The following is a 15,065-nucleotide window of genomic DNA, read 5'->3' as shown; positions in this document are numbered from 1 at the left end:
CATTGGTCCTTGATTTAATAAATACTTTTGAACTATATAGCCCCTCTCCCCATTAGCTCCCACCTTCCCAACATTTGGTTTACATTTCTGTGACTGCCCGTATTATAAGGATTTTTGTTCGGTCTGTCTCCCCTACTAGATACCGAGGAGCTCCTTTAGGGGAGGTGCTGGTCACATTAGTCTCTATACCTGCAGAGCTGATGTCTGTGATGCTCGGTGGACTATTCAATATTTGTTGAATGAATTAAGTGGATTCTATATTGTCTTTGTAATATTTTGGGAAAAACCACTCAGGACCTAAAAACAGGCAATAGATAAGACTAAAACTTTTATGTAGGTTTCCCTTTGCTTACTTCAAAAAATAAACATGGAAACTGCAAACATGATTTTTAAAAATCACTGTTTTAGTTCATAAATGGAGAATACAAGAATAGCTACATTTGCAAGACCGTAGAAGATTTAGAAAAACACTAGGACCCCAGGAACTTAATGGGCAAAGGACATGAACAGACACTTCACTGAAATGAAAAATACGTAACATGAAAAACTTTCCAACCATACTAGACATTATTTACCAATTAAATTAGCAAAGTTTTAACCAAATGGTAATTCAGAAGTGACAGTGTGAAGGGGCATTCATACACTCAAGTATTGGGGGGCTATACACATGGCTATCCAGATAAGAAACCTCCAACACAGTTATACTCAAGGTATATATGTAAGACGATGTGTGTGTAGATACATATATATATATACACATACATACATATAAATTATCTTTAAGCTTTTCTATACACTTCTAAAAATATATATTCTAAGGAATTAAGATGTTGATTAGAATTCATGTGGTAAGTATGACTTAGAAGTTAACACTACCACTTACTAGGTATGTGACCTTCAGCAAACTATTAACTTTCTGGGCTCAGTTTCCTCTTCAGTGGAATGATTTCTTAAAAACAAAACAAAACAAAACAAAACAAAAAACAAAACTACCTATTTTACAAGGTGGGTGTAAAGATTCTATGAGAATATATATTAGGGTTTAAAACTGTGCCTAGTACAGAGTGCTCAATGAATGTAAAATCCTAGTATTTCACACATCAGAAATCAGAAATAACCTAAAGGTTAATAATAGAAGAATGATTACAAGTATTATGATAAATCCACACAATGGCATATGACAGTCATTAAAATGTTGTTCATGAAGTTTTAACGATGTTAGAGAAATGCTTAGATTGAGAAAAGCATGATGTAAAATTAAGTACATATATTATGTTTTCAATTATGTAAAATACGTATCAATATGTAGAAAATGATCTGGCAGAAACGTACCAAGGTCTGAAAAGCAATTATACTGGGCAGTAGTAGAATTTGACCCAATTGCTCGTTTTTCTTCTTTCATACTTTTCTATCATGAATCGTTTTTTTACAATAAGGAGGGGATTACTTTTAAAATCAGAAAAACACCATAGTTTTATAAGGTTAATAAGGTAACAAACTGGTAGTTTAAAAAGCATACAAATGCCCGACTCTACACACATAAATGGTATGATACAGAAATTATTGTGACTTTCTAAAACTCAATTATGCTCTGTTGAGTTTGTAAATACAGAGCACTGTACTAACGCCAAGTAATAGAAGCAACACACAGCAGTGAAAATCCCTTGGTTGAATTTGTTTCTAAATAAGCACATGGAAGTTAGCACAAACCATGCGTTCCTGAGAGTCGGCCCCTCCCACCCCAGCCCCCACGCACCAGCGTCGGTGGCTTTGACCCAGAATTCCCTGCTAACCTTCAACAGGTTGAGGGCCAGGCAGGAGCCCCTAGAGCCATCCTCTCCCACCCCATAACCTGTCCCAGCGGCTTTTACCTCTTCCACCTGTCAAACCACAAAGTCTCACCCTTTTTGCAATTTTCAAAGAGAAGAACTGCCTGGTTGTTAAGAAGGAGAAAGATAAAGGTATTCCCCTCACTCTGAAGAAACTTTCCAGAACGCTTTTCATTTCTTCCTGCACGCGTCTCCCCACCCCATAAACTTCAGTGCCACTGCTCAACTCCTGACCTGTCAGGTTATCTTACCTTCTGATTGGTCCACAACACTACGTCTGCTTCAGTCAATCCATTTTTGCCCTTGCAACACTGTCTCTTACATATATAAGTATCTGTATATATAAATATCATCCGAGACCTCAATAGTTTTTAACAACAGTACTAGAGAGAATAAACAACCACAACTTTCAGGAGACTTCAGGTGACTGTTCATATTCTTGATAAAGTATTTCTTTGGAGCGTATCTCAAATAAACTTCCTATCAATCAGCATTTTCATCTAAGCGGGACTGGGATGGACATTACATATTTTAGCCATAATGCTAAAAAGCCATCCTAATACGTATCCACTATTCATCCAAACATCCATCCACACTGCATTAACCACATCATTTATGACTGAATTTTTAAAAGAAAAAGTATTTAGTGAAAAACTCCCCAGATGTGACCGTGCTTTTCTGCTCTATGTGACCATCTCCACAGTAAAAGCTACCCTTACAATAACCTAGTTGTTCAATGAACCCCAAGCTTTACAAATTGATACGACACAATCTAAATGCACCATAAATTTATATTTGTTAATCTTGATATTAGAACATTTAAACATTTCAAACTACATAAAAGTATGACAAACAATATAAAATGGAAAGAAACTTGTTGACAACTTCCAAATCACTATTTCTTATAGTGCAATTAAGCAACAAGACCGCTTACTGAGCTCTCCAGAAAATGTATAGTGTTTTCAGTGGAGTGTTATCAACAAAAATCAACACAGTCCCACAAAATAACGTCTCCAATTTATTATCTTTTCCACAGTACAAATTCTTCACAAACCGTAACTTCTTTGATGTTATTCAAAGTCTGTAAACAAGTGCTTGAATCCCCACGTCCCCAACCTCAGTTTAAGCTTGTGAATGTTTAAGTCCTTCAATCAAGTTTTAACTCTTCCACATGTGTAAGGAATCAAGAGCCTTCTCTCCCTAAATTATTTGTATTTTATCATACAGCCTGCAATGCAGTAAATCACAGTGAAAGCCCTGGGAAAAACAAAACAACATGATCTTTACAGCAGGACTTGAAACTTTATAATATTAAATGCATTTAAAGAAGCTTCCCATAATAAAAGCGTGGGTTTTCATTTCCAGGAATCAAGTCAATTAGAAACCCTAGGTTCTACTTAAAAACCCATTTTGATCTAAAAGTGAAAACAGTCCCCTATCCATAGTCATTTTATAAACTCTATACAGTTTCACTTGCAGAGATTTTTTTTTTTTTTTTTCCAGTCTGGAAAACGGTAGTGCAATTAGTTTTACTTTAAGTTATTTAGTCCAGGATGTAAATAGCTCTGTGGAAAGATAAGAAGATGGTGTGGTAAACAAGAACTTTTTGCAAGCCCATGCTGGCTTACTAGTCCATTAAAGCTTGTAAGTCCATAGTGGCTTTCAACAAAATGTTGTATATACATCACTAATAACAAAGCAGAAATAAATAGGCAGAAATGACTGTAAACTGTCTCATCTCTTAATGATTTCTCAGTAATAACTGGCTTGATGAACTGATTATATAGTCATTTAAATAAGCAGACAGTAGACAGTTGCCCTTAGGACACTCCACTGCGGCATCCAGTCTGGAGAGCCCCAGTGGAGTTACATTCCTAAAATTAAAACAACACAAAGGGAGGGGGTGGAGGACGGGAGGTAACAGTTTAAAGATGCCCCTTGAACGAATTCCATCAAGTCAGCCGGTTCACTTAGACTTCTTCTTAAAAAGGCTTTTAATTTTTGATGGCTTTTTGCTTTTCTCTCCGTGATGACAAAGATCGTGTGGGATGCTGCTTATCCTGGCGACGTGAGGGGCTTCCTGAACTGCTTTGCTGTCGTTGCCGGCGGAGGAACAGGATGTGTGGCGAGGTTTCGGCACCGGGATGCCGCTAGAGAGCTGGTTCATGCTACAGGATTTCTCCAAGATGCCATTGTACACTTTGCTGGCAGGACTGAAGATCATACTCTTCGTTTCTGTCAGACCCACACAATCAGGAGAGCCCCGCGAGGTATCTGCAGTTACCGGGGACTCTCCTCTGGATGAATCCTCTAGAGAGAGCTCATCCCGCGATATCTTGCGAGGAGACAATGTCTGGTATATCTCCAGGCTTGAGGGAGGAGACTGTTTCCTTCCAATGGAAGAATTTAAGGAGTCACATTCTGAAGCCGTGTCTGGTACTTCCCTGGATGAGAGGGAGACAGAGGTAAAATCTTAAATCAATATTTTTTAAGACTACCAGCCGACACTGTAATTAATTCTAACTAAAACAACTTCCATTTTTTAATCTATCAACATGTAAATGGGAGAAATGCTAAAATTCTGCACGCATTTTGACAAAATCGGAAACTTGCTACTTTAAATAATACAACTTATCAAAGCTCCATGTTTAATATTTACATGAACTATAAAAATGGAATCTTCCAATCTAAGAAACATAACTCAAGTTACACCTTCTTCAATTGTCAGACAAAAAAAAATGTTTAAATTTTACAGATTTAGTAATTTTATTTCAGCTACTTTTGTGTTTTGTTTCAATACTATTTTTTCTTTCTAAATCACACAGTTGACATTATATATTTTAAAAGATGAACTTTAGTCACTGTCTCTCCCTTTATTTTTTTGTCATTAAATTGATGAAATATATCTTCCTGAGGTAGGAAGAAAGGAATATACTAAGCTAAAATGTAAGTTCTCCCAAGTTTAAAAATGGGGGAAGGAAGCTGAGGTACAATTGAGAGGGGGGGATGGGAGGTGAAAGTCAATGACATAACACTTTTTTTCTTAAGTTTATTTATTTATTTTGAGACAGAAACAGGGCTCGAGTGGGGAAGGGCAGAGAGAGAGGGAGGGAGAGGGAGGGAGAGGGAGAGGGAAAGAGAAAAAGAGAGAGAGAGAAAAAGAGAGAGAGAGAGAGAGAGAGAGAGAGAGAGAGAGAGAGAGAATGAATGCCAAGCAGGCTCTGCACTGTCAGCATAGAGCTCGACACGGAGCTCGATCCCACAGACTGTGAGATCAGGACCTGAGCTGAAATCGAAAGTCAAACACCTAACTGCCTGAGCCACCCAGGCCCCCCAATGCTATTTTTAAAAAGGCAGACATTCAATAAATTCTCATGGATTTATCCCTTTGTGATTTTTGCCCCTGCCCCTTCTCCACAGTAAAGAGAGAAAATGAAAAGACAAAAGTTCACAACCCCAAGGCCAACATACAGTAAATGCTATCAGCCATTACTTCAAAACATACCTCAAATCCAACACTTGTCACTCCCCCACTGGCACTGCCCCTCTTTCTGAACTACCCACCCCCCTGGACTCACCTCAAGGATTGTGATGGCGTCCTAACGGGTCTCCCTGCTTCCCTTCTTGTTCCTCCCTCCTAACTACTTCTCTACACAGATGCTGAAGTGGTTTTTAAAAACTCACAGCACATCATTTATTTGCTCAAAACTCACTAACGCTTCCTCCCATACTCAGGCTAAAATCCAAAGACCTTGTCAAAGTCCACAAAGCCCAGCAGGATCAGGACCACGGCGACCCCTCCAGCGGAAGGCCACCATTCCCCGTCTCATTACATCATGGCCTCCTCCTTGTTCCTCCCAACGTGCCGATCTCGTGACTCCCCCAGGGCTCTTGCACCTGCTGTTTCCTCTGCCTCCGATTTTCCTTCCCTCCATCTCTACATGGCTTATTTCTCAATGTCTTTCAGGTCACTGCTCAACTGTTCTCTCTCCAGAGAGACTTCCCCTAACCACTCTATCCAGGAAGTATTCTCTTTCTTTTTACCTTTGTGTAGCATCCCAGAAAATTCCACTACCTAAAACGATATTTTGTATTAACTTTTGATATGTCTCTCCAGAAGAAAGAAAAGTTAATGAGGACAGGGAGTCTTTCTAACTTCTGTATCCTCTGCACTGGAGTAGTGGTAAGCTCACAGTGGGTATTTAATAAATATGTGATACACTCAATGAATGAGCGAATGAATGAACAAATGGACGAGAGAGAGATGAAAGAAAAGGAGAAAAGATCTCAGATAACAGAGATCATGTCTTACTTGTTCTGATATGTACCACACATGACACAAATATTGTTCACTCTCTGAAAGAAACGGTAAGAAATAAAAAGTAGAGTCACGGTAAAAAGTAAGTGGCAAAAGGAATAAGGTGGGACAAGGAAGAGAGCTGAAGCCACAAGAGAAAGGCAAGAACACAGATGATCATAATCCACCAGCTAGAGCGAGGCCAGGACCTTGTCTCACTTGTCTTGGCAGCTCAAGTTATTAGCAAGTGCACGGCATACGGCAAGGAACTAAGTTCATATTTATAGAGTAAATGAACTGAATGATCTCTCACCTCAGATGACCTGTGATTACTCTCATTATTCACATAGTGATATTACTTCTGACATGTTTTTCATGTCAATACCGTGTTTTAAACCTTGATCTTAGATGGCTCAATGTAACTGGTCATTTCTATGTATTTTACACATGTATGTGAAGATTGTTTCTATTATACTACAAGCTCTCAGAAGGTACAAAATCCCCTGGGCAAATAAAGACTTAAATGATGCTTTCACACAATACAGTTACACGTGCTGCAGACTTTTTAAGTGCTTTTACAATATGATAATGGGGAGTGCTTACAGAGGGCACAAGGCAGCTCAGATAAAAAGAAAGGACTCAGAAATCAATCGCTGGTAGGGAATTTTCTGTTAGCTTCCTTTTGGAGTGGATACCCATTAATTATACAGCATATATCACTGTTCCCTGAAGCTGTTCAGCTTCCAGAACCAGAAGCTGATTTAGTTAGAATTTTATAAATTTACTTCTACTCTGCTTTGTGGTTTGGCTGCTTGGTGTATGAAATTCTAAGCTAGGTTAAAAATATTTCAAAAACTGGTCTCTAAAATCTAAATAATATGTGAAAAGAATACTGATCTAAGTTAGGAGACCTAGATTCCTGTCCTGGCCCTGCCATTAATCAGCCACACAACCTTGGGCAAATCACTTCATGTAACCGGGACTCAATTTCACTGTCAAAGGAAGAGAATTTGATTAATCTCTAAAATTACTTCTAGTTCTAACATCCTAACTCCAAAATAAATAATGAAGTGCTGCTTCTTCTGCATAACCAGTCAGCTTTGGAGTGCAGGAATGGTATAATCTGTGAGCATTTTTTTTTTAGAACATATATTCTTTGGAATGTTGAGCTTAATTATGTGTACCATTTATGCTATTTTTTTCTATTTCTTTCTCACGGTGAGGAATAGGTGAATTCGTGCAAGTTTAATGCCTATGTAACAAAACTCAAGGTAAGATGTAAATGAGCATCCATGTACATAATGCAGAGAACATAAAAGACCAGTAAACAGTAAATGTTGTTACTATTACTGTTTTGTAAGGGTTCTAGTGGTTCATCATGTAAGAGACTAAATAAAGAGGAGGAAAAGTTTTCTGAATCCAAATTCTCATATTTACTGTGCATTTCTGACATTGCTATTTGAAAGGAAGACTAAACATTTCCATAAACGTGAAAATTCTACTGGACACAGAGCTCTAGCTTTCCTATTAATTTCCATAAGCCACACAAATTGGTTCTGTCAGTAAAGCCATCTTGCAGGTGGCCACGGTTTTACTGTGAAGATTATACAAAAAACTAATCAGAAAGTGGTATCCACGCAAAGCCACGTCAAATTCTCCAGCTGTAATGAGGATACAAACCTTGGACTATCTGCTCAGTAATATGCTGTAATGATCTTGGCTACTCACAAAGTTGACTCTCACTAGAGATAAAACAATCATGTGTGAAAATTATCATTTGATGACGATGCCATCTAAAGAATCACATGACAGAGAAGAGCCGCAACAGGTCACCGAGAACAGCCAGCCATTGCCTCTGGTTTTCTTTCTCATCTGAGGACAGAAGACTTTGGGGCTACAACGGCTGCTAAGTGTTACAAAATCAGAAGCCAGCGTCAGTTTTCCTGTCGCTTACTGCCACACTGCTCTGAAGACAGACGTGGTTTAGGAGAGAGCCTCCGATCAGTGGGGCTCGTGGAGCACGGTGGTCCTTTGGCTGGACCGAACACACAGCTGCTATGCCCACTTTATGCCAAGAAATTCGTGTGAACGTAATGCCCTCCTTTAAGTTCTTAACATTTTCTTCCACCTTTGACGCCTGATAATTCTTGTTCACTAGCCATGTACTAGCACACGACAGAAAAAACCATTAAGTGGCAACAAGTATTTTAAACAGTCATATTTAATGTTTGTGTTCAAGTATATTTTTAAGTTCATGCCTTTGTATTTTACATATAAAACTGCTCACAAGACAAGTTTGTGCTCTGAGACTTGAGTCAATTGTGTGCAGTGGTCGGTCTCTAAGCAGTTATATGTCAGAATATCTACCTCTGCCTGTGGTGGGCGGAATTCTGAGACGGTCCCCAAGTTTCTAGCTCTGGGGTACACACACGTCCCGCCAATCATTCTATCAAACGCGAACAGAGGTGCTGCCATGAAGGGGCTCTGCGGATGTCATTAAGGCCCCACACCAGCTGATTTTCAGACAGAGAAAGGACTATCCAAGTGATGAGTGAGCCTTTTAAAATCGCGTCCAGAGATCAGAGACAGGGGGCATCACAGATTCCAAGGGACCTGTCAGAAGGCCTAGTCTCTGAAGACGGAGGCCACGCACAGCAAGGGCCACTGTGCACCCGCCAGGAACTGGCAGCAGCATGGAAGCAGCCTGAGAGCAGGCGTGGAAACTGGGACCTCCGTGCTGTAACCACGGGAGGCGAACTCTGTCACAACCAAAGGAGTCAGAAGTGGCCCTCGAGAGTCAAGGAAGAACAAAGCTGGGCAACCACCTTGCATTTGGACTTGCGAGTCCCTGAGCAGCAATCCCAGGCACAGCAAGCTCGGACTTTGTCAAACAGAACCCGGGGCTAATAAATGGATGCTGCCCGAAGCTGCTAAGTCTGTGGTCACTCACTGTGCAGCAACAGAAAACTAATCCAACGCATCACTCCAACCCACCCACGCCCACCTCCCCACCACCCAGCCCAACATCTACTGTAGTCGATTCACTGCAATACCATTGCTTTTCAGCAGAGAAGTATATGGCCTCCTCCTCCTCCTCATTGCGATAAAGGACAGGGCAACTTGACACCGAGAGGATATCGGGATCCGGGGAAGGCAAGGAGTGCTGTGGGTGCTGAGGGTGCTGGGGGTGCCGGGCGTGGACCTGGTGAGGGGCGTGCGGAGGAAGCTGTGCGCGTGGACACTGCGGCGAGGCCGGCACGATGCTGCGGCGGGAGCGGCACAGGCTGCTGCTTCTGGCTAACGACCCAGCGGGTTTGGCCATGGTCCCTGAAACGAAGCACAAACACACACATGCACATGAGACCAGGGCTGCCTCCAGGCACACTGTGGACGAACGCGCGCGCGCGGGGACACACACACACACACACACACACACACACACACACACACACACAAGGGAGAAGGGCCCTTACTACCCACCACCCCGGAACGGGCCCTCGCTGGGTAAGGACCTGCATTGGTCATTACCCTCCCCCATCATCTCTACTGCTTCTTGGCAAAGTTCAGAAATAAAAAATTAAAGTGTGATAAAAATGAAAGCAGGTCTAGAAAATAAACAGAAGAGAACATAAACACATGAGGCTCTAACATGAAATTTGGCATTCCTAACCACAAAGTCTTGAAAATTTACCCAAGATAGTAAATCTTTAAGTTAATAAATCAATACAGCATATTAAGGAATCTGTACTTTGTTGCAAAACTTTGTTAGTTTCACCATTACAGGATGAAAACTATTAGAAAAAAAAACAGGCTGCATTTTTCAATGGGTATCTCTCGAGATCGTGTAACTTGTTTGAACTTCAAGAAGGTTTTTTTTTTTCTCATGTTTCTAGTTTTGATTTAAATTCTAGTTAGTTAAGATACAGAGCAATATTGGTTCCAGGGGTAGAATTCAGTGATTCATCGCTTACATATGCTCATCACAAGTGCCCTCCTTAATACACATCACCCATCTAAGTCTATCCCCTGCCCACCTCTCCTCCAGCAAGCCTCAGTTTGTTCACTGTAATTAACAGTCTCTTATGGTTTGCCTCCCACTCTTTAAGAAGTTTTTACTCAAGGGTCATTTGAACACTGTATACATAGTCTCCCAACCAGTTAGGCAGGGGTCAGACAAAAACTTGTTTCCTGAACACTGATGACTGTGGAACTAACCAGAAGTCTTAGATCATCTTGTTTCTGCTGCCAGTCTCTGCCTAGTCCCGTGCAAGTAGAAAACTGCCCCTACACACTTAATATCTTCATAGAATGGGCACTCCATGTCCTTGCCTTAACTGAAACCTAACACCCCGAAGTCAGAACAGCCTTCGCAAGCTGAGGCTGCTCCCCGTTGTGTATACCTCACGTGCTGCAACACCAGAACATCAGGTTGGTGGCCTTCTCATTCCCCAGCACTCTTCTCTGGAAACCCTCACTCCTACGCCCTTTTATAAAAACATGTTCTTTCTGAAGCTAACACTAAGCCTCTTGAAACTGCCATCTCTACAACCCCATTCATCCCACCTCCCAGTCATTTCCTTACCTATCTATCTTCCGCTTGAGCAATCTCATTGGGAAGACCTCCCAACACCTTAACCACTCGTGGTTTCCCCTCTTCTCCAGACATTTACACCGCCACCCACTCTTAAACCCTGTCTTGCCCTAGTCATTCAGCGCTGCTCCATTTTTGGTATTGTATATCAAGACGGCAGACGGACAACTGAGATTCGGACCATGTGTCTACCTTTCTAGTTCAAACACTCTGCTCCTTCCACTTATCTGTCCCATTCTCTACTCCAAGCTCAAGCACCTTAACTCTTTTGTGTAGTCCTTCTGTTGCCTTTATTTGCATCTTCTACATCCCAATAGCATTTAAAAAATGCGGACACAATAAACCTAAAAAAACAAAATGCTAAACAATAGCAGCGACAAAACACTCGTCTCCATCCTCAGACTGTTTTTCAACTGACATTATCTCTCTTCCTCTTATGAAGAATTTCCTCTGTTACTTTCTCCACTACTTCATTTTATTTCATTCGGAGTGTAAAGTGCTCACATACAATTTCGCCACAACTGTTCTCAACAATTCATAATCTATTCCCTTGTTGCTAAATTCAACAGATCGCTCAATCCTTCCCTGACATTTGACCAGCACCTGACATTGATTATTACTCTGTCCTTCCCTTGACTTTTCTAAATGCATTCACACACTAGGCTCCTTTTACACAACAGAATAAAGAAAAATAATAATGCAAGTGATCACCTCAAATTACACAGGAAAGAATTTGGTGAAATTTAACATCCACCGATTTTAAAAGGAAAACCTTTCTTAGTAAAACAGGAATAAAATTAATTTCCTTAAAAGCAATCTACCAAAACCAAAACCAAAACCAAAAAAAAAATAAATCACATTTCACGGTGGAGAGCATTCCCTTTAAAGTCAGAAATGGCAATCGTTATTGCCTGCAATCACTGCTATTATTCAACATTTGACTGGAAGTCTCAGACTAGAAAATAAGCGGGGATGGGGGGGGGGGGGGGGGGACGGACATAAGGACTGAAAAGGAAAAAAACAACTTATTACTGCACACACAAAAAAATCCAAAAGACTCATATGAGAATTCACTATTTCTGTATATAAGATACTTAGCAAAGTCAACAGCAGTTCCCTAGACATCAGCAATAAGCAATTTCACATATAATTTTTTTAAGAAAGTTAACGTGTAACTACCAAAAAAAAAAAAAAAAATCCTATGGGGATATCCAGAAATTAATCTATTTATTTTTTTCAGAAATTAATCTTTTTAGAAAAGATGTGCAAGAACAGTACAGAGAAAAATTTAAATTTTACTTAAAGACATAAAAGCAAATCTCAGTAAATAAAATTTATGAGTAATAACTCTTCCCAAGTGCATCAATAAATTCAAAGAAATTCCATTAAAAGCTCAATGAAACTTTTTATGGAATTTCATAAGCTAATCCTAAAATTCATACTGGCCAAGAATAACAATTCTGAATTTGAATAATAAAGGACGATTTAGATCTAGCAAACCCCAACACATACTATCAAACTATAAATAGCAACTAAAGCAGAATGAAAGCAATGGAACAAAACAGAGAGCCTGTAAGCACGTGTGCACCTGTGGAGAGAAGTGGAGTTACAGATGAGCAGGGAGAGAGCAGGAATGAGGCTGGGACACCTGTTTATCCACACATCAGGAGACAGATTTAGATTCCTATCTTGCAATATGAACAAAAATAACTTCCAGGTAGATTAAAAGACTAAGGGATTAAAGCAAATCTAAAAAACTTTTAGGAGAGGAAACATCTATCATCTTCTAAAAAAGACATTAAAAAACACAAATCAGGTTCACCAATTTGTCATTAGAAATGTTCTTTTAAAAACTCATATGATTGAAAAAGAAAACAACAGAGTTCACTAAAAAAGAAAAGCCAAAGCCTGAGAGAAGCTATCTACAACCATCAAATAACCAGACAGAGAGCAAAAAAAGAGAACTATAGGCCAATATCCCTGATGAATATGGATGTAAAAATTCTCAACAGGATACTAGCAAATCGAATTCAACAACATATAAAAAGAACTATTCACCAAGATCAAGTGGGATTCATTCCTGGGCTGCAGGGCTGGTTCAACATTCGCAAATCAATCAATGTGATACATCACATTAATAAAAGAAAAGAACCATATGATCTTGTCAATCGATGCAGAAAAACCATTTGACAAAATTCAGCATTCTTTCTTAATAAAAACCCTTGAGAAACTCGGGATAGAAAGAACATACTTAAACATCATAAAAGCCATTTATGAAAAGCCCACAGCTAATATCATCCTCAATGGGGAAAAACTGACAGCTTTTCCCCTGAGATCAGGAACACGACAGGGATGTCCACTCTCACCGCTGTTGTTTAACGTAGTGTTGGAAGTTCTAGCATCAGCAATCAGACAACAAAAGGAAATCAAAGGCATCAAAATTGGCAAAGATGAAGTCAAGCTTTCGCTTTTTGCAGATGACATGATATTATACATGGAAAACCCGACAGACTCCACCAAAAGTCTGCTAGAATTGATACATGAATTCAGCAAAGTCGCAGGATACAAAAGTAATGTACAGAAATCAGTTGAGTTCTTATACATTAATAATGAAGCAACAGAAAGACAAATAAACTGATCCCATTCACAACTGCACCAAGAATCATAAAATACCTAGGAATAAACCTAACCAAAGATGTAAAAGATCTGTATGCTGAAAAGTATAGAAAGCTTATGAAGGAAATTGAAGAAGACATAAAGAAATGGAAAAACATTCTGTGCTCATGGATTGGAAGAATAAATATTGTTAAAATGTCAATCCTACCCAAAGCTGTCTACACATTCAAAGCGATCCCAATCAAAATTGCACCGGCATTCTTCTTGAAGCTAGAACAAGCAATCCTAAAATTCGTATGGAACCACAAAAGGCCCCGAATAGCCAAAGTAATTTTGAAGAAGACCAAAGCGGGAGGCGTCACAATCCCAGATTTTAGCCTCTACTACAAAGCTGTAATCATCAAGACAGCATGGTATTGGCAACAGACACATAGACCAATGGGATAGAATAGAAACCCCAGAACTAGACCCACAAACGTATGGCCAACTAATCTTTGACAAAGCAGGAAAGAATATCCAATGGAAAAAAGAGTCTCTTTAACAAATGGTGCTGGGAGAAGTGGACAGCAACATGCAGAAGAATGAAACTAGACCACTTTCTTACACCATTCACAAAAATAAACTCAAAATGGATAAAGGACCTGAATGTGAGACAGGAAACCATCAAAACCCTAGAGGAGAAAGCAGGAAAAACCTCTCTGACCTCAGCTGCAACAATTTCTTACTTGACACATCTCCAAAGGCAAGGGAATTAAAAGCAAAAAATGAAGTACTGGGACCTCATGAAGATAAAAAGCTTCTGCACTGCAAAAGAAACAATCAACAAAACTAAAAGGCAACCAATGGAATGGGAAAAGATATTTGCAAATGACATATCGGACAAAGGGCTAGTATCCAAAATCTATAAGGAACTCACCAAACTCCACACCCGAAAAACAAATAATCCAGTGAAGAGATGGGCAGAAAACATGAATAGACACTTCTCTAAAGAAGACATCCGGATGGCCAACAGGCACATGAAAAGGTGTTCAAACGTCACTTCTCGTCAGGGAAATACAAATCAAAACCACACTCAGATACCACCTCACGCCAGTCAGAGTGGCTAAAATGAACAAATCAGGAGATGACAGATGCTAGAGAGGATGTGGAGAAACGGGAACCCTCTTGCACTGTTGGTGGGAATGCAAACTGGTGCAGCCGCTCTGGAAAACAGTGCGGAGGTTCCTCAAAAAATGAAAAATAGATCTACCCTATGACCCAGCAAGAGCACTGCTAGGAATTTACCCAAGGGATACAGGAGTGCTGATGCATAGGGGCACCTGTACCCCAATGTTTTCAGCAGCACTTTCAACAATAGCCAAATTATGGAAAGAGCCTAAATGTCCATCAACTGATGAATGGATAAAGAAATTGTGGTTTATATACCTAATGGAATACTACGTGGCAATGAGAAAGAATGAAATATGGCCTTTTGTAGCAACGTGGATGGAACTGGAGAGTGTTATGCTAAGTGAAATAAGTCATACAGAGAAAGACAGATACCATATGTTTTCACTCTTATATGGATCCTGAGAAGCTTAACAGAAGACCATGGGGGAGGGGAAGGAAAAAAAAAAAGTTGGAGAGGGAGGGAGCCAAACCATAAGAGACTCTTAAAAACTGAGAATAAACTGAGGGATGATGGAGGGGGTGGGAGGGAGGGGAAAGTGGGTGACGGGCATTGAGGAGGGCA

The 15,065-nt window shown here is 40.0% G+C and overlaps 1 protein-coding gene across 2 annotated transcripts in view; it reads right to left on the bottom strand.

Moving 5' to 3' along the window:
- Positions 1–1,178: 1,178 nt before the first annotated feature.
- STIM2 (stromal interaction molecule 2) overlaps positions 1,179–15,065 on the bottom strand; it is a 152,124-nt gene continuing 138,237 nt past the window's right edge. The window contains exons 12-13 of one of the 2 annotated variants that reach the window (XM_049630409.1): positions 9,180–9,453; positions 1,179–4,273 (exon numbers count right to left, since the gene is read on the bottom strand). In XM_049630409.1, coding sequence (XP_049486366.1) covers positions 3,796–4,273; positions 9,180–9,453 — 752 coding nt within the window. In that variant the 3' untranslated portion in view covers positions 1,179–3,795. The remainder of the gene's footprint in view (positions 4,274–9,179; positions 9,454–15,065) is intronic. The other variant, XM_049630410.1, reaches the window with a different exon arrangement.

The sequence above is a fragment of the Panthera uncia genome, chromosome B1, assembly GCF_023721935.1.
Source record: "Panthera uncia isolate 11264 chromosome B1, Puncia_PCG_1.0, whole genome shotgun sequence".
In the NCBI taxonomy this organism is placed as follows: domain Eukaryota; kingdom Metazoa; phylum Chordata; class Mammalia; order Carnivora; family Felidae; genus Panthera; species Panthera uncia.
Note: the sequence above shows the minus strand (reverse complement) of the source record. Positions and strands in the feature narration are given on the sequence as shown.